At 52.8% G+C, this 24,491-nt stretch overlaps 1 protein-coding gene across 3 annotated transcripts; it reads right to left on the reverse strand.

Moving 5' to 3' along the window:
- Positions 1–1,402: 1,402 nt before the first annotated feature.
- Positions 1,403–23,848, reverse strand: SH3GLB2 (SH3 domain containing GRB2 like, endophilin B2). 3 transcript variants are annotated; one of them, XM_057374651.1, is made up of 11 exons: positions 23,662–23,847; positions 16,012–16,153; positions 15,603–15,731; positions 14,795–14,928; positions 14,244–14,336; positions 10,613–10,675; positions 7,307–7,330; positions 5,125–5,214; positions 4,822–4,922; positions 3,480–3,741; positions 1,404–2,830 (listed from the first exon to the last, which is right to left on the reverse strand). In XM_057374651.1, exons 1-11 carry the CDS (start codon positions 23,722–23,724, stop codon positions 2,723–2,725), a joined length of 1,209 nt encoding a protein of 402 aa, XP_057230634.1. In that variant the 5' UTR covers positions 23,725–23,847; the 3' UTR covers positions 1,404–2,722. The 3 variants fall into 3 exon arrangements, with proteins under 3 accessions (XP_057230635.1, XP_057230637.1, XP_057230634.1); XM_057374652.1 differs by lacking the exon at positions 10,613–10,675 and having other exon boundaries at positions 1,403–2,830; positions 23,662–23,848; XM_057374654.1 differs by lacking the exons at positions 7,307–7,330; positions 10,613–10,675 and having other exon boundaries at positions 1,403–2,830; positions 23,662–23,848.
- Positions 23,849–24,491: the final 643 nt, after the last annotated feature.

Here is a 24,491-nt window from a genome sequence, read left to right on the forward strand (position 1 = left end):
TCMTGTGCTCTGAAGGCTTTGGAAGGATTTGAACTGGCTGGAGTAGCATGAAGTAGAAGGGAGAGGGGCTTGTGAGGTGGTGTGACAGTCCTAAGGCMAATGGTGTTTCAATGGGGCAGCCTATAACCAGGAACACTTTGTACCATGGGGGAACTGAGTGTGACCATGGAGAGTTGGAGGTGAACAACTGTGCAGAGGCAGCAAATGGATGAGGGCAGCCCTTGGGAGGGAAAGCAAAGCTGGAATCTGGTCCATCTGAGCAGGTTCAGCTACAGCAGGGGCTGCTGCTTGACTGCACTGGTCAGGATTTTCCTTCTGTTGCGGCTTTGGAAGTTAGTGTGTTCATCTTTGTGTTGGTGTTCAACACAAATAGATTTTTCTAGATGTTTATTCAAGCACTACAGTAAGCTGGTGGTGCTTGGCAGGAGCCTTTGGTGTCAGACAGCAACGAGCAGTGGAGGCTGTTGGTGTTGTAGAGCTCCAGCAGCATTTCAGTCCTGARTTGTCCCTGTCCCTCAGGCACAGARGGGATGGRTCCAGCCAAGGGGGGATCTCCCCTGACATCTGCAAAGAAGCAGCACAGGAGTCACCTTCCTGTACAGAATCAGGAGTAGCAATAGATTTTCCATGTGCTCTTTTTCTGCTGTGGAGAGAAGAGKGCTGGTGCCAGGAAGAGAATTCCTTGTGGCTGCTCTGAGGGAAGAGACACCATTTTCTGCTTCATTAAGCTGCTGATGTTTTTCCTCTTTAATGTACCAAGGAGAGGAATAACAGGGAAATGGGGATCTCATTGGCCTGAGGGAAAATAAACATGGTGAAGGGAAATAGGCAGGGGTAGATCTGTCAAAGATTCAGACTGTGGGAGTGGTGATCCTGGCAATTGTAAAACTAACTAGAACAGGAAYATAATTTGATTTCCCTGTTTTCTTTAACTAGAACAGCCAAGCATTATTGCTGCACTACAGAGCATYTCAACAGCTGCTTTTCCCAGGAGTTCCTTCCAAGATGGGTGTTAGGGACAAGACTTTAGGATTTTAGATTAGCACCAGATCTAGTTTCCATAACAACTAAAAAAGTCTGTTAAATCTAGAATAGCACTTGGGTCTCTCAGCAGCTGAAGTCATCCTGCTGCTCTATTTTTGCTTCAGGTGCAGGAGGAGCTGTTGTTTCTCAGAGCCCCTGAAGCTGTAGTACAACTGAGATGTGTCAGCTGGGAAAGGAASCACAAAGCTCTGCCAGTGTGTTGGGAGTGTCAGGTAGGACAGGAAGGATGAGCAGCTTTGTTTTGCTTTTACCCCCAGCTTCCAAGCCTGGAGGGCACTGCTTTGACCTGAGCTGCTCCCTTTGCCTCCCTGTCTGTCCCCAAAGCCCTGTGGCCAGAGAGCAGGGACAGCCCTGAGCCCACAGAAGATGCTGAGGCAGGAGGTCAGGCAGTTTGTTTATTGGCAAATAAGTGCTGAAACCCATGAGCCCCACAAACACAGGTGCTCAGTGCCCTGTTACATTAGAATGGTCACAATACCTTTGGGGAAAGTGCAAAAGATCAATAAACAAGCAAAGTTAGTTCTGACATACCCAAGGGAAGGTTGTGAACAGAGAGCTTGGTGCAGGTGAGCTTCTCTTCCATCCAGTTTGAGTGGAAACCTCGTGACACATCRAGTGCAAGTTCTTTAGGTGAGCTCTAGCTAAGAGTTCATAGGGTGAGCAGGCACACACACACCTGAGCTAAAGCACCCCATCCTCCCAGGRCAGCCTGGGTTATGGTGTGTGTATGGCCAAGAACAGCTCCTTGTTGGGGTCACAGCAGGTGGGACTGTCCCTTTCTGCACTAGGATGCACCAAGTCTGTTCACTGCTGACATGGGGGAAACATTCATTAAACCAGTGGAAATAAAGTCAGGCTGAAACATGCCTGGACAGACACACTGAAAGAAAAGCCTGGACAATAACACAGGGAGCAAAGCTTGTAAAAAGGCTTGTAAACTTTGCAGTCCAAGAGCAGTTTCCTGGAGGAAATGCAAGCGAGATGCATGGTCCCTTGCACGCAGCTTTGGGGTTAGGCCCTACAGTAGCAGGTTGGTCTCCACAAAAAATCTCCTTCCAGTTTTGGGGACAGGGGTGGGTGGGAGCCTCAGGCCCCAGGAGGGTGAGTGTGGCTCTTGGTGCACTGCTGGTCTCCCACGGGTGAGCAGGTGGGTGGGTTTAACAGGTTCCTAAATCCTAAATGCAGCCTCCTTGCCTTACGTGCCAGGATGTGTCAGAGGGGGTGTGTGGGACACTTCCCACTGGAATGCTYGATGGCTGGACTTGGGCAATTCTACTGCTGGAGAAGAGAGGAGGGGAGGGGCAGACAGGCACTAACCCCTGCCAGACACGAGGGAAGTGTAACTGGGGAGCAGCTGCTGAGGGACACAGCTCACTCACCCGGGAAAGCCACTGCGAGGAACAAGAATAGGGCAGGGAAGGGGAAAAGTAATGGAGGAATCTTGTGCCATCAGGACTAACCTCAAAGCAGGCTGCACTGGGAGGTAACGAATTCAGTCTTGGGTGTCATCAGCCCTTTCCCAAAGCCTCACCATCACACTTAGACCTCTTTCCCACAATTCCCATATTAGCAATGGAGTGTTGACCCTGAAGAGAGCAATGGTCTCGGATGAGGAAATCYGCATTAGAAGTGCCAGATGAGGGGTGCATTCTGCTTGTACATTCTTCTTCCTTAGCATTTAACTTAACAGTTCCAAGTAAGTGACAGGAACTTTCCCTTTCTGGTTCCCTCTTTCTCCTATGAGCCAGTCTGGATCCATGCCTGGCAGGCTGTACACAGTGATCATCTGGGGAGAGAAGACAGCACATTAGACAGGACTTTACTCTGCAGACAGAGCCAAGAACTTCAGGCAGATGGGGACTGAAAGAACACAAATTCCTGAAGTTCATTTAGCAGGCATCTGTACCCTTTCCATGGAGCTATCTGCAGCTTTAACACAAAATCCATGGAAAACTGCCCAGTGATGTCCCTCTTGCTTTTTCATTCTCTGGAGTGACTCAAGGACCTTTTACATGTTGCTGTGTCATCCCTTCTCAATATAGCAGTTCAGTCTAGAGAACAGAAAAGTTTCCAACKTGCTGATTTTTCCTTTTTTCTCAGCATGATTACAGCAGGCTTCCAGCCAGTAGCTTATCCCAGGCTCTGGATAAGGCAGCTGTATTTGAGGGTCAGAGTGAAGATACTGAGTATTGGGAGATTTTATTTTGGGTACACTTGGGCTCCAACAGAAATTGAGTTACTGGGGTGATGTTAAATATTAAATGACTATGAGTTACAAGCTCACTGCAACTCAGCAGATATTGGTGTTCAGGTAGATTCTGTTAGTTCCATAAAGCATGTTTTAGGAACAGGAAAAAGAATCAAAGCCCTTCTTGGGCACACCATGGGCTGTTGGGCAGTTACAGCCAAACCCAACACTCAGAAAAGTCACCAACCTCATCTGCAAGAAGTGCCAGCTCGGTGCTGTCAGCTGCTTCGTAGTCGTAGAGGACTCTGGCCCTRCGTGTCCCACTGGCTGGAGGCTTCACCTCGTTGGGGTTCAGCACACCCTCTGCCACGGTGTTGGGCACCCCAACGATGGTGGGCACCACGGGGATTGTGGGCACGGCAGGGAGCGAGGCAGCAGCGACAGCTGGAGGAGAGGTAGCGGCTGCGGGAGACGCCGATTCTGCGTTGCCTACGAACGTGCCTGAAAAACTTACACAGGAGARAAAAGCAGAGTTCAGCGAGGCTCCWGCCTGAGGAACCAYCAAGAGCTCTTTCTTTCAACAGCTGCGCTGCAGAGATGATGCTCAGAGTTGGAGCCTACACTTGTAACATACCCACACTGCCCTCCATGTGGGGAAACCCTCAGTTCTCAGGTGCTGAGACTGCAGCAGGTGACTTGTCTGCCTGCTGTGGCTCCAGTGCCCTATTTCAGGACTGGCAGAGCACCAGACTCATGTGTGAACCTGCAGAAGGGGCTGGGCAGGTGCTGCTCTCAGCTCTGTTGGACTGGATCCATCGTGCTGTGTCCTTGCCCTGCTCTCACATGGTCTGTTACCTGTTCTGCCTCCCAGTCCCTCAGGAAAGGGATGGACATTGCTGCTGCTGAACTGGATGCCACAGCTGGAAGATCCCAGGCTTTGGGGCTCTCTAGGGAGAGACAGGAGTGGCGCTTGGGCTCCATCTTAAGGGGGTGCAGCTCTGGCCCTGGCAGTGATCACATAGAGACCCCAGAGTCCCTGAGTGAAGGAGAGCCCTCAGAGCTCATCCTGGCCAACACTGTACTTACATTTCTCCTTTGGAGCTGCAGGCATGGAAAAGAATGGAACAGGAGTGTGAGTGATCACACAGAGGCACCAGCCCCTCCTGGGTCAGACCCCCGTGCTGGTGTGACCATACCAGAGAGAACAGCCCAGCCCAGCCCACGGATGTGCAGCCAGCAGCACGGAATATGGGATCTGGGATTCATTACTCCTGCAGCAGAGCACGCTCAGGCTCATTGCTTGGCAACAGGAATTTGAGCCCTGTGTGATTTAACTAATTTAGAGGAAGAATGTTCAAACTCCCATGGCCATTGTGCTTTGAGAGGAAAAACCCAATGGCAAAGCCTGCTCTGAATGCACCACCACCACCACCAGGACTGGTCACCACTGTAAATTCAGGTCTGTCAGAGCTGGGAGGGCACTTTATAACTTCTGCCCAACATTAYGATGTGGGAGGGGGAAGGAGCCCTGAGCTGAGGGTAAGGAGCTCAATAACCCTCAGAGAAGTAAAAGCAGTGTCTTGTCTTACCTGCCCAGTTGCTTCTGCAGGTCCAGCATGAACTGGTAGCACTGAGCATAGTAGTGGGTCTGAGACTCCACAAACTCATGGAGACAGCGAAGATGATTCACCTGGAGGGAGAAGGACCATCAGCCTCACTGAGTTTGGTTGCCAGGCACAGCAACTCTCTKGCTGCAGCTACCACCCCCACCCCCCACCCAAGATAGCCCAAATTTCCCACCTCTCCTTCCTCTGTACTGCATGCAGGATTCTGGGCAGGTGCCAAGAGTCTCTGTGGTCCCTGCCACCCCCCAGGTGCCCAGGAGGACTCACGTGTGTGCTGCTGATCCCCTCCAGCAGCAGCCGGGTCACCTCTGCCTGCCGGTCGAACTCGGTCTGGGTGAGCCTCAGCTCGTGCTCCGCCTGCAAACGGGACAGGGGCTCAGGCAGCACAAGGCAGGAGCTCTGTTCACACCTACCTTCACACCTCCCCTCTGGCAGCAAGGCAAGGGTGCAGCTGTGGCACTGAGCATCAGGCACAAGGGACCCTGGGCTGGGATCCCAGAGACCTCTGCCTGAATTTCAGCTCGATTCCTGCTCARTCCTGCATTGGATCACCATTGCAGGTGATGGAATGGCAGCTCAAAACTAATACACCAGGCAGGGAAGCTCCTACTCCCACAAGACTAGAACATGGAGAGTCTTTAATCCTGAAGTACGTGGAAAGCCAATCCCATGCCARCCCTGGTCCCTTTAATCCCCTCTTTCTGCACCTGCAGGCATAACAATATCACAGCCTCCTCAGTTTCTCYCTGGCTTTCCTTTTTATCACCACAGAACAAAGGCTGAGGCCAGGCAGCATTTACCAAATTGCTGCTGCTAATTAAATCTGCAATGGAGATGAACATCTCACTCCAACTTCCACCCAAGGCTCTCCTTTGGGGCTGGTTACTGATTCTGAGCCAGGAGGAATTAAACACCAGTGAACACCAGGCAGCTCCACAGCAGGCTTTGGGAATTCAGAGACAGACTCACACTGGAGACCCATTTCTCCCCCACCAGCAAACAGTGCATTTACACTGGGGAAGATGTGCAGTACCAGAATAGCCAGGTGGACCCAACAGGAGACCCAGTATTCCCAGCAGGACAAGCTGGAGATGCTGCTGGGGCCAGTACAGCTCTCATCTGGTACCAGCAGTACCAGTGCAGAGCCAAGCTACAACAAAGAAATGCTTTGACTGTCTTTTAATCAGATTTGTCTATTTTAAGCTGCAATTCAACTGATCTATTTTCTTGCATCCTCTGTATGAAGGGGATTATTTAAAGGAGAGGGGGAAACATAACAGGAAATACCAGTGCAATGCCTTCAAAAYACCCAGTGATTCCTGCCCCCTGAGCTGAGGCTTCAGTATTCACAACTACTTAAAACGTGTGCCAGGCAGCCTCAGCTCCATTTGGCACTGCCTGGGATTTGCCTCTCCCTGCCAGCTCTGAGCAGTTGCAGGATGCATTTTCCTATAAAACCACAGCTGGATGTGACCTGGGAGGCCCCTTCCAGTCTTGTGCTTCTCCAAAACATGGAGAATTTTGACATTTACTTAAATACTTTGGTCTATCCGAGCAGAATAGCCCAAAGAGAGAGGATAGAGGAGCAGATCCTTGCATGCTCATAGCTGACTGCAGGCAGCTTGTTTGGTTGAGGGACTGAAGGATTTAAAGAACAGCAGAGCAGGTGCAGGAACAGCCAATCCATTCTGAGGATGCCTTTGGAATCAGGAAGCAGCAGGCTGCTCTCATGCACAGCACACAGGAACTGCGGCCACCCTGCACTTCAGGCCTCAGGCCAATGCCTGCTGGGGGTGTTCATGGTGTAAAAAGCAAAAGTTATCCCAGAAGGTGTCTCTGGAAGCTCCATGCCATGCTGGAGCTCCACACAGAGCTCACCTTGCTCTCTGCCCTCCATCCATCTTCATGGATAAGTCAGGCTTCCCTTCCAGAGCCTCCATGCACCAGAAGGGTGAGTGCAGCTCACCCAGAGAGAATYAACTCCAYGAGGCTCCAAACCTCCTCCCTGACYGAGCTGTTCCTGCAGCAGCTGAGCTGTGCACAGGAAATGCTCTGTCCTTGCTCCAGCTCTGTGTGGAGCCCACTGGATGGGGGCCAGGGCGTCCCAGAGGCACAGGGAGAACTGGAGCCTTGGCCACAGGAGCAGAGCTGAGCCACACCTGGAGCATCAGCTCTGCTCCTGTCACTCAGTGCAGGGTTCTGAGCTGCCTTTTACCACCCTCAAACACAGCCCTGGATGCCAGGGAAGCATYTCCCACCAGGSACAGCCAACAGGCCCAYRGCTCTTCCCAARCTGCTGTCACTGCACCGAGCCACASASTGGGAYCAGGGCTGGACACAAAACAGCCCCTGATCCTCCCTCCTGCCTGCCAGCAGGACAGGCTCCACAGCTCYCCCATCCCCTGAACACCCCCAGAAGGTTTGAGCACAATTCCAGCTGGGTACTTACCTTTTCCACCTCGTCGCTCCAAAGCTGCAGGGGCCACAGAGCAACAGGAAAGGAGATCAGTGTTGGAGACGTCGAGAAGCACTCGGCATTAACACCACYGGGCAAGGACGCTCCGTGGACACAGCAGCCAACTCCAGGGAYAAGCCAGCCCTTCACCCAGCAGCAGCTGCCAGTTCCATGCCCCTTCCCCTCATTCCTGCACCCCTGAGCTCAGTTTCACAATGGGAGAGCRAGTCCATGCCACCAGAGCCATTGGCACGGCAGYTCTGCTCCCTGCCAGGGCTGCTACAGCCACGGCATTCCATGGGCTCCAGGAAAAAAAGGAYCAACTCTGCACAGCAAGGCTCAYTTTGCTGGAGCTGCAGAGATTGGTGGTGAAGGACAGCCCTTCTTTAAGGATAGTGGAGAGGAAAGTGAGCTTTTTGAGCTCRGGCCACACAGAAGCCAGTGTTCCTCACCCATGGTCCAGAGAGCTCGGATTAGTGGGATAATCCACCCAGCCTGCACTGCCAACAGACCTGTTCAGCCACAGCAAGGAGGAAGCAGGGGCTGGATGCTGCCTCTGAGCCAAAAATGTTACACGACTCCTTCCTACTGTCCTCACCCACAGGGGAACACCTGGGACAGCAAACACTGGACACCTCCAGCTGCTGGTGGGATCTGGCTCCAGAACACGAAACAATGAACAGAAATCACACACAGCAATGGCAAAGGGAGAGAAGAGGCAGAAAAACACATTGATCCTTTCCAGAGGTCCTTGGCTTGGCCTTTCCTCAGCAGCCAACTACTGCCTCAGTCCTGGCAATGTGAAATCCCCCTGGATCTGGGAGCATGCCTGCCTCCAGCTTTACTCAGATTTATCCCTGGGCTAATACACTGTGTGGCTCCTTTTTGGACAGCTCGGAGAGCAGAAAAGGCCATGATCTGCTACTGTCTTCCCTCAGCTCAGCTCAAGCCAGAGGAGTCCTCTTCAAGGTACTCAATATGTTTTTCTTGGAATCATTCCTAGGAGTACAGCGTGTGGCAGGGTCTGAGAGAAAGGGATATTTAGGCTTGCACAGCCCACGTACACCTTCTTACACAAAAACAAAAGGTCAGTGTGGGAGAGAGGAGAAGTGGCTCCTCAGCCTCCAACTTGTGCAAAACAAGGGAGGTGCTTTTTTTTTATTTGGTTTAATTCCATCTGAGCCCTCCTGTTGTGGAAGGGGAAAAAAAATAAAAGCACCGTGTTATCCACCTCTCCAAAAAAACAGCAAGGTAAATTTAGAATCCAAATCAGAGCCCTGCTGAGGGCCAGTGGTCCAGGAGAGAGCTGACCTGTTTGCTCACCTGTAAGACAAAGCTGTTACCTTGGGCATAACCAACCCCTCTCTCCAGAAAGGAGCAGAGCTCTAGAGCGAAGTGAGCAGCAGCCACTGCTCGGAAAAGAAGAAATTGCACAAGRACTCTGGCCTGGAAGAAAAGCAGAGCAACAGGATGAAGAGCTCCTAGCCTGCTGCAGTGCCTGACCCTGGGGATGAATGCTGGGATTAGAGAGCTCGCAGCAAAGCAGCCCTGCCTGCACGGAGCTGGGAGCAGCACGGGCTCAGCCTGTGGTTCAYTAATTAGAGAWGGAAACTCTAATTCAGGTCACCCCYGCCCAGTGCAGTTGGACTTCAGGKGGCCCTTCACCCACCAAATTCAGCCTCTGAAAGAGTTTTGGAAGCCACGAGGCCTGACACTGGCCAGGCCAGCACATTTCTTACTGGCTCTCCTGGAAGGTGGCCCTGCTGCCCAACCTTCAAACCCGACTGGGGTCAGTGCTGGCTGCTGTCCCAGAGCCCTGCTCTCACTGCCCAGTGCCACCAGCACTAGCAGAGCCTGATGAGGCAGCACTGAACTAGGCACACATGTCCCAGGGTAGACACTTGCTGGAGGAAAACCTCCCAAAATCTGTTCTGTCATTATGCTCCTGTATGCCCAGAGCAGCTTTGCAATGGAGCAGAAGCTCCAGGGCACCTTTTGGGGAGGGCTGCACGTGTCCAGCTGAGTGTCTGGGCACTCCACGAGATGCCAATGCACACTGTACCAATGTCTTCAGGTGTGCTTTAGCCTTGGGGAATGCTGAGCACASCCTGGTCTCTCCAGAGGCAGGGAAAGCCCAGTTTCTCTCCTCTGATTCTCCTAGAGTTTAACTGCAGTCCCTTGGAACAGACCTTCCCCAGRGAAAAGCCAGAGCCACAAGCTGGCTCTGATGTGCACTAGGACACAGGAGAAGTGTGCAGTTGCTGCAGCTTCACCAGTATCAGCTTCCTCTGCAGGACTCTCATCACTGAGCCTGTGACCAGTGGAAATTGTTTTCCAGGTATTGGCAAAGCTATTTCTGATCCCAGCATTGCTCTCCAAGAAGGTCAGGACAGATCCCCCTAGGAACTAACACTGATGCTGTCAGCTCAGACRCAGCTCYGTCTTCATATGGGATGRGTTTYCCATTGACCAAATCCAACTTGTTTCCATGGTGTTTTTGGTTTGTGAGAAGACTGGGCTCTCCTTTTTCATATCTGCAGATCCCATTCCCAGATTATCCTATTAACAGGCATCAGTGTTGTTCTAAATGCTAGTTAGAAAGCAAGATGATCAGTTTTCAACATTTTAACGAGAAATGTGACATTGTGCAATGGGGAGCCATGAACACAGCATGGGAAGTCAATTGCTTGGCCACATCCACTCAGTGCAACAGAGCAGAGATGCAGCAGGCTGTTCACCCACCCTGGGCACATCTGGCTGTGTAACAGCTGCCAACAAGAGGAAAGCAGGGGAAAAATGATCTCTGCAGAATAGACAAGCCTGCATTGCTACTGGTGGCAGAGAGTTTCCTCCACCTTTGCTTCTCTTGAGCAGTTACAAAGCCTCTGACTCTGACACCACGGTACAGATCGGGCAGTCACACATGTGACACTGCCACTGTATAGCTGGAACCATCCAGAAAGGCCACTCTTGGAGGTCTGTACCTTTCAACTGCTCCACCAGCAATAAAAACCTGTCAGAAGATCCCCAGTAGAAATGCAGAAGAGGGCTGGCAGGGAAGCTGGTTTGGAAAACAAACCCAGCTGCAAGTGGCCAGACCCTGAGCAGGCACCCCCACAGGGGTGATGTGAACCCTCGAGGCCGAGTCAGAGGAACCCTGGGCAGCCCATGTCACATTAAAATGTTGAAAACAGCAGAGCACTAGGTCCGAGTTTTAGTCAGGTAGAGAGAGGGGCAGGAAGAGGTTGGAGAGGCAATATCCAGGAGGAGGCAGGATCCAGGAGGAGGAGGTGATCTTACCGCTGATGCGCTGGCGGAGAGCACGTAATTACGAGGTCTGGTTTCCTGAAAGTCAGGCACAGCCTGGGGGGGAATAGAGTGTCATGTACAAGGCACCAGAGGAGTCAACAGGAGTCACTGAGCGGTGGGTGGAACAAGGAACCAGTGGCCTTTTCCTGCCTGTGCTGGGAGCTTGGCTTGGATTGTGAAGAGAGGCAGGAGGGAGGTCTCCTGATGTCTCAGCGGGGGCACGAGGAGGCCAGGCTGGTGCARGGGAGGTGGACTGGCTTGTGCAGTCACAGTGGTGCTTGGACAGCAGACACTCCTACAGCTAGAAACTCTGCCTGCCCTTACAGCTATCAGCTCATGCAGCTTGATCCCAAATGCATTCCCATTCCCTGCTCCTGTTGCAGTGRCTCAGTCCTGTGGGCAGGATTTCCCCTTCCCCTTGTCTCCTGTCTAGAGGCACTGTACAGGGCTTTGTCCTTAAAGCAGGAACATTTACCAGCACTGGAGCACCCCTTCCACAGTGCCTTTTAAAGAACACATCTACTGCTCTCACTTCTCCAAGCCATATTTCCCCCTAGCAGAGGCAGATCTGCTGTTTTCAGGAAGGCACGTGGCTTAGCCAAGCCAGGTCTGCCAAAGGCAGTGTCGGAGTTTTCATCCCAGAGGCCAAGAAATCTTCAGGCCACCTTCTCCCCAGCTCAACTTCTGCCCAGGGGCAGCAAGACTTGAGCACTCTGGAGGTTTCCACACTGAAGTGCAATGGATCCAGGGCACTCCCACACAGTTGTGGGCTCATTAATCACCACAGAATTATTCAGTTAAGACCAGGCCACCCCCTGGGATAGCCCTTGGCTGCAGCGTCACCTGAAGAGACAAACCAACGAGCTGCCTGACATCAGGAATCCTCCTGGCCAGYCCTTGCTGCACAGTGGCTGCTGTGCAGGGCTGGCACATCCTGCTGGATCCCAGMTCTGCTGTTAATCCCCTCCGACCCCTCTCCCAGGTTAATCTCTCTGCAGTCACCCAGATCCACTTATACACACTGACCCACTTTGCTGCACCCCAGCAGCCAGCTGGAATGAGTGACCAGTGTGTGGAAGAGCAGTCAGGCAGTCCCAACAAGGATTTTTTTTTTTTTTCCATACCATTTAGGAGTTTTAGGGATGGCTGGAGGAAGGAATAAGGAGGAGCAATTCCTATCACAAGTAAAACCTGAATATAGGGAGAAAAATGCACCAGTGAGGCTTGAGGCCAGCATAGCAACCAGGCTGGACTGCTCCCTGTGAGGAGAAAGGATGTTTCACAGAAATAGCTGCTTATGCTTTTTGTTTTTTAAAGATCAAGAGCAACTGAAGAAACCTCTCCTCCCATTCCCTGTACTCCAGGGAGTCCCAAAACTAGTCACAGCACATGGGATGAAGGAGGCAAGCTTCTCTTGTATTTCTGTGCACGGAGAAGTCRTATTTGCAAGCAGTGGTCAAAAGGGACTCATCTCCCTCCCCCTTCCACTCCGGTAAYGGGGAAAAGGAGCAGAACAGCACCACAACCAGATCATCCTGCCTGTCATTGTCTCTGGGCTGCCCTTYTGGCCACCCAACCCCACCTCCTCCTGCCTGCAGCTGCAGGAGCCCGAGGGGGTCTTTAGGGGAGCCCCTGCCTCTCTTGAGCACTGCTTGCAGGCAGCGTGGATGGACCCGAGGGATGCTCCAGAGGGGCTGCAGGCAGATCTCTGACACTCCCATCCTTCTGGAGCACCTTCCTGAGGCAGCCACAGCCCTGATCACGCTCAGAACATGCTGCAGGGCCAGTCCCAATGGGACAAAGGAGATATGGATTTTCTCTTTAAAAATGGGAAAGAGACAATGAGAGGTGTTAAAGAAAAAAAAAAAATCACAGCACTGTTAGCACAGTCAATACTCACATCTCCCTCACACTGAGCAAATTACAAAGAAACAAAACAAAAAGGTTAGTAAACAAAACAGCATCAACAGGAAGGACAAAGCACAGAGTCTCTGGGAAAAGCACAAGCCCAGGTGCTCCACCAGCAGCTCACGGGTCTGGGCAGCAGTGCTTGGAGGGGCAGAACGAGACAGAAGCTGTGGGAACACGAATTTGCACTACAGAGGGGAAGAGCAGCAAGAGAGGGGTGAGCTGGGAGAGCTGGGATACTTCAGCTTGCATGGGGAGGTGACACAGGACTCCAGGCATGTTCAGGGAATGCTGTGATCTAGGTGAGGTGTCTGGAGCAGAGGAAGCAGCTCTCCCCAGTGCTGGGAGCTTCCACCTTGTCCTCCAGCAGCCAAGGAGGCACCCAGAGCCCAGGGACCCCACAGAGCARCTGAGTTTGCTCTGCTGTTGTGGTCAGTGTTTCAGCCACTCTGCCACTTTGAGCCTTGGCTTGGGGACAACACCCTGGAAAGCCTGGGCTGGCTCTGCACCTGCCTGGGGCACCCCAAAAGTTCCAGTGGGAAACGAAGGTTTTCTTTGTGCAGGTGAGAGGCCTTGGGATCACCTCCCGTGGTGATCAAGGGAAAGAGGGTGCAAAGGAGGGAAGCATGGGAGGTGTCTGAATTCCTGCTCTGATCTGAGCTCAAAGCAATGGCCACCAGTTCCCCCWTCAGAAGGGGAATAGGGGAGCACTGGAGTTAACTTTCAGAGGGCCTGGGGGACCTGCCTGATTAGAGGAGGATTTTCTAACAGGGCAGCTCCTCCAGCTGTCCTGTGTAGGCCTGGGCACTCTGTCAGACCTGCTGATGGAGGCTGCCAAGCTCAGCACAGCTTCCCCATCTGCCGTGGGAGCTGGAGGACAGGGAAAACACCTGGGAACACCTGGCTACCCAGGGAGAGACATGGCCAGAGGCCCAGCTGGGCAGWTGGAGAGAAACAGGCTCATGGCAGGGCTGCTGGGCTGGGATCCCAGAGCAGCCCAAGACTGCCTGACAAGGACAGTCTGATTCTGACGTGCACACATTTGAGCTCGTGGCCCCAAGACAGAAGCAGAACTTGGCAGGTCCTTGTGCCAACAGCCAAAGCTCTACAGGAGGACAACCAACTCCAAGCAGGCCCTCCAGGGAACCCATCAGTGCCYAAAGCCAGAGGGCAAGACAAGCCTGTAACTAGAGCACCAAGAACTGAGCGGGCAGAGAGGCTCAGGGACAGACCTTGGTAGCCAGTGTGACCCTTACAGGCTCCCACAGCACTCCTGCCTGGSAGCTGGTGGAATCCTGACTAGTCTGACAGGCTGGGACTGCTGCAGAGCCCAGCAGTCTTTCCCTTGTGTACCTCCCAGCTCAGCTCTCTCTTGGCTTGGTTTGAGATCCTCTGGGAAAATTAGCAAGCTGTCAGAAGATGCAGCCTTTTAGTYACCAGCACAACTCATCCAGCACCCCTCATCAGTCAGGAGGCAGGAGCCTGGGTCAAGTGCAAGTTTCCAGACTCTAGAAGCTCAAAACTGCTTCAACAGTTCCCCCAAGGTAGGACATTACAGAAACAGGCACATGGCTCCTGCTCCCAGTTCCCCTCCATCCCAGATGAGGAATTCCCCCACCCAGAGGCAGGACACAGTAGGGAAACCTAATTTTTGACCATGTGAGCCAAGCCCTGGGGCCRGAAGGACAGGGAGGGAAATGAGGGGAAGAGTTACCGCTGCTTTTGCCTCGGCTGCTTTGGCCTTCTTCAACCTGGCTTTGCAGGCATCCAGATCCAGGCGTCGGTTCTGCAGGATCCTCCGCTCTTTCTGGAAGGGAGATGGGTCAGAGTACATTCCTTAGGACCAGGGTTGAAGAGGGGAGGGGACATAGATTTGATTCCTAGGTTATCCTATTTCTTCATCAAAACATGCCAGGGAGAAAGAACCAGTTGCTATGCTCATCTCCTTAGCAAGAGTTTTGGGGCTGGTTGCCAGGGATACGGGATAACCTCCTGGAAACAGGGCAGCCTGTGATGGGTGGTGCCCACAGGCTGCACGAGTGGGGAAATGAGTTACTTTCCTCATGCCTATCAGATGGCAACCCTTTCCTAGCAGAGGGGGAACTTGAGCAGAAYCAGGGTTGGTATTCCCTCATCCTTGCATTCTAAAAGGGGATAGGTATGGAGTCATAGGGAAAGAAATGGGGTTCTCCCAGCACTGTTTCCCTGTCCCCTGTCCTCCCTTTTTCCAGGGTTAAGCTTCCCCTGCCCTGCTATCCCACTTACTGAGATGGTTCTCCAATCYCCTTCCAGGAAGTTGCGCAGTGGGGTCAGGAAGTTGATGGAGGCAGAGTGGATGAATTCCCGTTCTGCTGCACCCAAGCGCCTCTGAGTCTCTCCAACTTTTATCAAAGTCTTTCCTGCAACAACAGCAACATTCAGCTCCAGGAGAAACCAATGAACAYGTGTGGCCTCAGACAATTCATCCAGAGCTGCCAGACTCTGGTGCTGGGGGACACAGGCACAGGTGTRCTGTGTCACAGCGAGGTGACCCTGCCTGTCCCACACCAGCTCCAGCCCTGCCCACTCTGCTGTTGGCCTCAGGCATCTCCTCACTGCTCCCAGGGCAGCTCTGATCTTATCTATCTGCTGAAGCACTTATGCCACTGATGTATTTTACTGCTCCACCTGCTTGYGCAGAATGATCCTTCTTTGCCTCATAAAACAAAGGCACAGGAACAGAGCAGCAAATTAAAAAGCACCAGAGCAGAAAACATGAGTTGATTAGGCAGTGTTGGCTATAGATGCACTTACAGCTGCTCTGCCTGTGACAGGACTCACTATTGAACAACTATTGATCTGGAGAGCAGGGACAAAGCTCATGGCAGGGGCAAGGACAGTGRAAGTGAAGGCTGTGTTGCTTAAAAGAACCCAAAATTGCCCCAGGAAGGGACAACTGGGAGAATTTAGGAGCAGAAGGATACTCTGTGCRGTCAGGAAGGAGCCTGCTGCAGACATCTCAATGCAAAGCAGTTTTGGGGATATTCTCTGGGGAAGGGATGGATTCCCAGGATTTCTTCCTTAGCTGACTCACCATAAGGTGTCCCTGGCCCAAAGTCGTTGGCTGCCTCTGTCATGTACTGCGCCAGCAGCTCCCCGTTGGTGACCCGCGAAGGCACCTTCCGGTCAAGCTTCTCGTACAGGAATTCCTCTACTCTGGCACCTGGAATGAGGAGACCAAGGAGGCTGAAAGAGGGTCCCTAAAGTGGGATTTGGGACAGCCCACCCCATGTGCTRGACAGCAGGCACCAGTGCCAGGAGYAGGCGTCCCTGCCCCAGGGTATGAGGTGCTTTCAGCTGCACAGGGAAAAAGAACAGCAGGACAAAGACACCTTTCTCCCAGCCCCACAAACTCAACAGGGCTCTTGGCCAGAGCCCATGTCCTTTAGCACTGAGCTGCAAGTGACATTTGTCCTTCAAGCCTTAGGAGAAGCTGGACTTACTGGGGTTTGGCTGTAGCAGAACTTCAGTCTGACGCAAGATCTTCTCTGTCCAGTTCTTTGTGCAGTCTGCCCTGGCCAGAAGGTTTTCAAAGTGGGCATCGAGTTCAGTCTTCTCAGCCTGGCCCAGCTTTTCTTCAGTAAACTGCAGGAAGAAGGTAGTCATTAGGTCTGTTCTTCCAAAGCAAATTTACSGTGTTTTGTAAARCTGATAAGGGACACTGAAGCTGCTKCTGTCYTGTGTATTTATCTTGGAATTGRGCTAAAACCCCTTCARAGTGCCATTCTTTGTTCCCAGTTATCTTTAGGGGAAGAGGGCAACTTTTTTGCCCRAGAGTAGAACAAGCATCGAGCTAAAAATAGAGTCCAGAAACAGAGAGGTGTTGCACAATAAGTAACTTTTAATAAGGCCTGGTACAAAAAATACTCCAGCTGTGAGGGATCTATTCAAAATGCACATGGCTTCCACTGCTTCATGCAGGAGAACAACATACATCCTTCAGGTGAGGGAAGGTGCTAAATCCCTTCCTCTCCTACTGACCAACGCTGTGTCCTGCAAACCCAAGGCATCAGGAATGCCACTATCACCTGACAGAAATGTCTTGTTGGATCATGCTAAAAGCTTTGGACAGCTGTGTCATTTGGGATCCTACAGAGCCTCCAGCTGTCCTTTAACCCTTGCTGATGCTCTCTGATGGCACTGCTGAGTTATCAGGAGTGGCACTGGGGGCACAGTCAGATCTCAAGAGATTAAAGCTCAGAAAAAATGCAGCTCCTGCTTCATGTGCCGCTTGGACCTTCTCCTCTCTGCTTCCCTACCCCAGAGCTCAGCTCTAGATGGGCCAAGATGTCCATTCCATGGGGTCCTGTYCTGATGTCTCCTGCCTCTCCTCAAGGTTTCCTGGCCAGCTCTGTTCTTTTCCCATCCAGCACCATGCTGGGATCGAAGTGAGATAAGGAGAGCCTGGGGCAGGGGCACACAGCTCCTGGAGTCCTGTTACCAGATGTCTGAGATATACAAACCCTCCAGGTATGTTTACACAGCGACCTGTTTGGCACGACTGGAGCTCCAGGGWGTGCTCTGACAGAGGTGGGTGGTGACAGATCCCCAGCTGCAGGGTCAGGACAGTCACACATTCCCCACAGCCCCTTGGGGACAGAGGGATCTTTTCCCTGCACCAGCAGCCCCTGACATGCAATTTTAACTGGGTCTTGCCATGGCCCCCAGGCCATTGCTGGACACGGTAAAAGCAGATTCAAGGTGAGAGGGTGTTTGTATTGCTGGGTCTGTGATTTCTCTGGGGGTCACACACGGTTCTCAGCAGCTGAGGCTGCTCTCCTCTGTCACTGCTGGGAGCCCAGGGCTGTTTTCAGACTCTGCCAGGMTGGGCTGAGTCACTGCCATGCAGCAAACTGGGACTTCCCAGGTATTTGGCACCAATTCTTGAGTCATCTGTTTAAGATCTTTCCTAAACAAGCCAATACTCTTTGATGCAAAGATAACAGTCTCTCTCTCTCTTGCTCCCCCCTTTCCCAGACAGCATTTTGAGACCTCATCTCACTTTCAAGTCCAGCTCTTTCTCCTGCAATTTAGGCTCATCCTGCACCAGCATCTGCCCTGGAGCTGTCAAATCTAAACCCAGTTTCTTACCAGCTGAATTGAGTCAGCTTCTTACAGCATTGCTGCAGTGTCAGATCACTGCTGAAGCCCTCCAGCACCTCCACAGTGCTGTGGCCACCATCCCAAACCAGCTCTGGGGTCCTTTGCTTTATTCACAAGTGGCATCTTTGGCATCACTGTCCTCTGTGATTGTTTTGTGTAACCCYGTGCAGGGGTCACAGCAGAAACTCAGTTCTTATCTCAAGTCAGGCACTAAAGCTGTTTGTCTTGCAATAAAGCTGTGGGCAGCACCAGGATCACGCAAGCCTGGGGGCTATGCCACAAGGGGAGGATGGGCAGGAATCTCAGTCACTGCCCATGGCTCCAAAGGATCAGGCCAAAAAACAATCTCTTATTCAATTCAGGCTTTCTTTCAGGGTTGGAAAGCAGGGCACGGATGTCAGGAAGCAGTGCAAGGCATGGGAGCTGTGACTCCACTGACAATTCCTCCCTGACCCCAGGAGTTGGATGTGCCAAACCCAGCCGAGGTTGGCGCCTCACTGCAGGGGCTGTACCGGCTGTTCTCCCTGCCCAGTGCCTCCTCCTCCTCCCTGTGCACAGGCAGACACTGATCCAGCTCGATTTGACCTCTAATGTGACCTTTCAGACCTATCAGAGCCCACCCGACCTCCCAGCAGCAGCAGGGATGTGCCATGAAGCGCAGGGAGAGCAGGATCACCTCCTGCAGGAGCAACCTCCATGGGACCAGATGAAGCTTCTCCTGACAGCACAGCCAGCACAGGAGATTACAGGTAAATTACACTGACCTATCCTATGAGCTGGTGTGCTTTCTTGTCTGATGCAAGTGGGAATCTGAGATTTTAGGTGGCAACAGGTCTCAGCTGCTGGTCCCCCTTTAGCCAGTGAAAAGGAGGGAAGAAGAATAGCAGTTTATGAAATCTGGCTACTCAAGCACTTCAGGCAGAACTCCCCTGCAAAGGATTTCTATTACTGGGAATTCGTTTTCATAACACAGAAATTTCATTGAACACATATAAGATTTCAGTATGACACCAAGAGACAAAGAACAACAAATAAGCTGATCATACCCTCAAGCCTCCTGTCTGTAGAAAGACAAATTTTRAGTATTTTATATCTTGCTGCTCCTAGACTAGAAGCATTGCTGTCTTGCAGCAGATTGCCATAAATGGGAGTGATACTTGGTTTTATCAAGTTGACTTAAAAGCTCAGTGCAGATCCCTGGGGACGGAGGCAGCGCTTGCTGAGCACAAACAATTGCAGTGCTGAGAAGAACCTCCAGCTCCTCCATCCAGAACTACTCCCATTTGTTTTCTAGAACCTGAGGACCGAGTCAATAGCACTGAAGCAATTCCCAGATCTGCATCCTGGGATCATGAGCCAGGTCGCAGTGCTGGGAGGCTGCTCCCCTGCAGGAAACATCCCAGCAGCTGACCCAGAGCGGCTGCTTAATAATGCAGGGCAGCCTTTTGTCAGTGCCACTCTCACTCTCCAGGAAGAGCAGAGTCGTGCTGCATTCCAGGACATCAATAATTCAGCCAAAGGTTGGGTTTCCTCTAGGAGGCTTGGCTGGCCAGCAGGAATGAGAGATGCTTTATCAAGGCCCATGTGGGCAAACAGAGTGACCCAGCAGGAGAGCAGCACTTGGGCCACAGGCCCAAAAGGAGCATGGACGCACTGGACTGCAGCTAGAGCAGCTGCCCTGAGCATTCAGAGCTTGGGGTAAAGCCCTTTTCCCCAAGAGAGTTGGCAGACACACATCTGGGATGTCAGGAGGGGCAGCAAATAATGCTGAGCTGGAGGGGCCCCTCTGCACTGCAGGTTCAGATCAAACAGCTTGGGCCTGTGACTAAAGGCCATCAGTTAGGCTTTAAATAGCTTTGCTGAAAGAATCTGCACCTTCCTCTCCTTAAAAGTGAGAGGAATAAAAGCCCAGTAAAATAAAAGCCCAGTAAAATAAAAGCCCACTAAAATAAAAGCCCAGTAAAATAAAAGCCCAGTAAAATAAAAGCCCACTAAAATAAAAGCCCAGTAAAATAAAAGCCCAGTAAAATAAAAGCCCAGGCCTGTATACTGTGATGTCTGACAGGCTGGCTGCAGCTCCCTTCTGAAGATCTGGTGGCAGAGCTCTTGTGCCACTTGCAGGGTCCCCATTTTATCCAGCTGGATGTCACTTATGTCTTCCCACCTTAAATTACAAAGATCAAAGCAGGGCCAGAGGTTTTAAACCAGGAATAGTCTCCTGTACCTGCCAGCAGATTTAGACTTGGGTTTTCTGAAGCCTCCAAATAGCTCAAAATGCCCAAGTTACAGTAACATTTGCTCAGAGGCACAACACAATCAGTTGAACAAATYTGGTTCCCACTTTGTACAGGGTTGCAGGAAAGAAGCCACAGCCAACTGGCATCTGAAAACCACCTGATTTTCAACAACTCTGGACCAGATACAGAGTCTGCTCCAACTATTTGACCATCAGGAGTCAGGAAAGCCAGGCTGGGAGCCAAGTGAAACTGTGCTAGAGGACAGAAGGAAGCCATTAACAGGGACAGCTTGGTTAACTCATGAGCAAGGCATTTACAAGAGGAAAAAAACACTGTTGTAGTGGGTTGGCCTTGGCTGGACAGGAGTGCCACCAAATCTCCCTATCACTTCCCTCTTCAGCTGAACAGGGGGGTTGAAAATAAGATGGAAAAACCTCACAGGTCAAGATAAAGGCAGTTTAATGAAGAAGTTGTGTGTGGAAGCAAAGGAAACCAAAAGATTTTCTTTTCTCCTTCCCATCAGCAAGCGATGTGTGGCCAATTTCTGGGAAACTGGGCCTCAGTGGCTACTCCAAAAGACAAATGTACTGTGTAATAACATCCCACCTCCTCCTCTCAGGTTTTATTGCTGAGCAATGTCCTATGGTATGGAATATCCCTCTGGGCAGCTTGGGTCAGCTGTCCTGGCTCTGTCCCCTACCAACACCTTGTCCTTTCCTTGGGTCATCTTCTGCTCTCTGAACTTCTAAAGCATCAACTCCACTAAGATCAACAAGCAGAGGGTTTATTTTATCTACTAATGATAAAAGTCTGTTTTATCATCAGAGTTCAGTGAGCTGGGGGAGTCTGTCTGTCTGCAGGACAGRGTAAGTCAGCCTCTAGGCTGCTTTAGTAATGACATTAGCAGGGGGATAAGCACCCAAAGGCTGTATTCACACTCGGGCATTTTCACCCAGAGCCTGTTTTCATTGGAACTGACAAAACACAGACGCCTACAATTATTTCCAGACCTCCCTGAAAGAGCCTGGCTAGAACAGCGATATCCAATGTGTGGCCACACAGCTTCCACTGGCCAAGATTTGGGATCAGACCTGTTTACTGATAACTGGAAGGTGCAGCTGATCAAACAGAGGCCCTTCTTCAGTGAAGAGTGACCTGTTTGAAGTCTGTCTGCAGGTGCTGCATCCCCTCAGAGGAYAATCTGATGGCTGCAACTGGTAGTGCAAGCATCAGTACAGGCCATCCTCAGGTAAGATGTTGAATCCTACACAAGCTCTATATCCATGCAGCTGCCCAAGCCTAGAAGCTTGTTCCCCACGCCCAGGGTAGCAGATYTGTCCACTGCTTTCCTACCCCAACTTTACTGTCTGCTCTGCWTTTCTGGAGGAGTCCTGTGACTGCTGCCTGAGCGAGGAAGAGCCATGTAAAGGCAGCAGTGGGCTTCAGTTGTTTTGATTGTTTATTTTTTGTCATAAGTAGCCCATCCCAAAATCCTTCACCCAGCACTATGCTGGGCTGTATTTGACAGGTTTCAAACCAGCTCCTGCCCTGAGCCAGTCCAGAGGTGCTGTGCTGACCATGYCCTGTCTCCTTTCCCCCTTGCTGAGCCCCAATTCCAGTTTGAGTGAAGCTCCTGTGTGCTGGTCAGACAGCTCTGCCAGACAGCAGGAGCTAATGCTGTCTGAGTGGAACAGCACATAATGGCCAGTCCATTTATCTCCCAGTCGCTGCAGTTCCAGTAAAACATCGTTTTGTTAAATGCCTGRAGCTGGAGAAAGCATCTCCAATGCTACAGAAAACAGCTTTTTCTAGACAGGACTTATTCCCATCCTGGAAGATCTGCAGTGCTAAAGAGTGCTACAAACCCATCCCTTACTGCCCACAGCAGACCTCAGCTGTCACTGGTGCCTCCTGGGGGAGACAGGGCAGGGCTCACCCACACCAGGGCTCTGTGGGGATGTGAAAAGGCTGAATTCCCCCAGCAGTGACACCTCACAGGGTGGATTTCAGCCTCAGAGATCTCTTTCCTTCCCRTCCCCGCTCCTTACACACCTGCTCGCTGTCCACAAGTGCCAGTGCTCATTTGGTTTCAAGAAATTACTACTGCAATTAGGCATATGAATATTCATGTACGAGACAGTGGAGTAGGTGTAGCAGGCAGAAGCCACGATTTATAAACGCCTCCTTGCTCTGGAATCAACTGTGTGCAGACACTGTTCCAGGCCTGTCTCCTTCCTACGCCTTGGAGCTAAAAAACACTTATCAGAGACTTACAACAAGGCTTCTAAACACAAGATTTCTTTACAGCATTTCTTCTGCATCCAAGGTCATTTGCATGAGAACGGCATCTTTAGGCTTTCCATCTGCTCCTTATTTCGCACCTGTAGTTAATATCTCTCTTTTTCATAACATATGACTCACTGGCACGGTTACAGGAGGTGATATCTGCTTACAGGAGACCAGTTCCCAATAGAGCCAGAATTACTCCACTGCACAGAAGGTCTGGAACGAGGCAGCTCTGCTCTGTTTATTTACCAGCCCCCACACAACGTAAAGCAAGAAGCCCAGTCCCAGAGTCACCAGCTGGACTTCACTTTCCAGGCAGAGTCCCAGCCTGTTCTGACCTGCCTCACTGCTCTCCTGGACAAACAAGAGCAGTTTTGCAGTTATGGCCAAGAAATGAATACCTCACCAGCCCCATCTCACCACCTGCTGCACATCTAATGCTCATGTGTACCCAATTTTCTTCACAGCTCCAGTGGGGTCACTTAATCCCCAAGAAGCTCCTGATCTCAAGTTTGGGAATATCAGAATATTCTGGGTTGGAAGGACCCAAAAGGATCATCAAAGTCTGACTYTTAGCCCTGCACAGAAACAGCCCCAAGAACCTCCCCCTGTGCTTGAGAGCATTGTCCAAGAGCTCACAGGCTTTGGGACTGTCACTACTGCCCTGAGGAGCCTGTTCAGGTCCAGCCATCCTCTGGTGGAAGAACCTTTTCCTAATATCCAACCTAAACCTCTCCTGACTCAGCTCCAGCCCTTCCCTCGGGTGCTCCTGATGTCGCGGCAGCCCCGTGAGACTGGACCTGTTCACTCCAAGCAGCTCCTTCCCATCCCCTGAACATCCCAGTGTTTGCCATGGCCTGGGATCTCCTGGGGCTGAGCTGCAGATCACCTGCAGGGCACCTAAACCACCTCCCCAACAACAGAATCTCAGAATGGTTGGGGTTGGAAGGGACCTCTGGAGATCATTCCATCCAACCCCCTTGCCAAGGCAGGGCCACCTGGAGCAGGTGCCACAGGAACGCGTCCAGGTGGGTTTGGAATGTCTCCAGAGTGGGAGATTCCGTGCCCTTCTGGCAGTCTGTTCAGGAGCTCTGCACCCCTTCCCGGTGGGTTTGGGCACAGACAAAGCAGCCGATCACACGGCTTTGTGTCTTTAAGAACAACAACCCCAGTCACGAATGTCCCCCGCACTCCCCTCCCCATCCTGAGAGCCATCCCCCGGGCTCTTCCCTTGGGACGTTCCCCGGCAYCCCGAGCCCGCGCTGAGGGMGATGCTCCCGGGGTGATGCATCTGYGGGTGATGCTCCGGGGGCTGCGGCTCACACAGATGGACCCACCCGGCCCCGATCTCTCTCTCTTCAGCCTCCCCGGGGCCGGGCAAACCCCCCTGGCTCCGCCGGGGCCTGGACCCGCGGATCTCTCGCGCCTTCCGCCCCGCGGCCTCCGGGCGGTGCCGCCCCGCCTCACCTGCATGGCGCGGGAGAAGAATACCCCGGCGTCCGACGCCAGCTTCTTCACGTTGAACTCCATGGCGGCCTCAGAGCCGCCCGGCCGCGCCGCGCCCCCGCTGTCACCGCACCCGCCGCGCCGCCGCCTTTTATAGCGCCGGGTAACGCCCGCTCCGCGCCTCTTAAAAGGGCAGCGACTCCTAACGCGGTGCTCCCGCCCCCGACAAACGGCTCGGTGGGCGGCAGCGCGGGCGGKKGRTGTWGCCCCTTTAAGAGCGGCRCCRGCGCCGGGGGAGCTGTCAGCGCCCGCCAATAGGAGCTCACGCTGCGCTCCCCGCCCCTTTCCTCCCGCTCCGCCGCGCTTGCCGCCGCAGCCCCGAGCCGGGTGCGTTCCGATTGGCGCGGCGGCGGGCAGCTCTCCGCTCTGATTGGCTGGAATGGCAGAGGGGGCGGGGTCTCGGCGTGGCCCCGCCCCTGCGCGGGGTGGGCTGCGGCGCGGGGGAAGGAGACGCTGCCCTTCCGCGGCCATGGCGCGCGGCGCGGGGAGAGGGCGCCGAGCGGGGCSGCGCGCCCCCCCCGCAGCGGTGAGTGGTGCCGCCCGCGCCGCTCGCGGGGGCCGGGCCCGCCGGGACGCACCATCCTTGCTGGGGGGGGGACGGAGAAGGGAGCGCGGAGCCGGGGACCTCCGGCTGAAGCCGGTCGTGGGGGTGGGGGGTGCGGAGGGTGCGGGATCTCCGTGTGCTGGGGCTGCGGGATGTCCCCGGCGTGAATGAGTGCAGGGGGTCGGGGATGCTGCAGGGGTGCGAGGCACCCGAGGGCGCAGGGGGATGTCGGGGGATGTCGGGGGTG

The sequence above is a fragment of the Malurus melanocephalus genome, unplaced genomic scaffold, assembly GCF_030028575.1.
Source record: "Malurus melanocephalus ecotype Western Australia unplaced genomic scaffold, MMel_1.1 scaffold_230, whole genome shotgun sequence".
Taxonomy (NCBI): Eukaryota; Metazoa; Chordata; class Aves; order Passeriformes; family Maluridae; genus Malurus; species Malurus melanocephalus.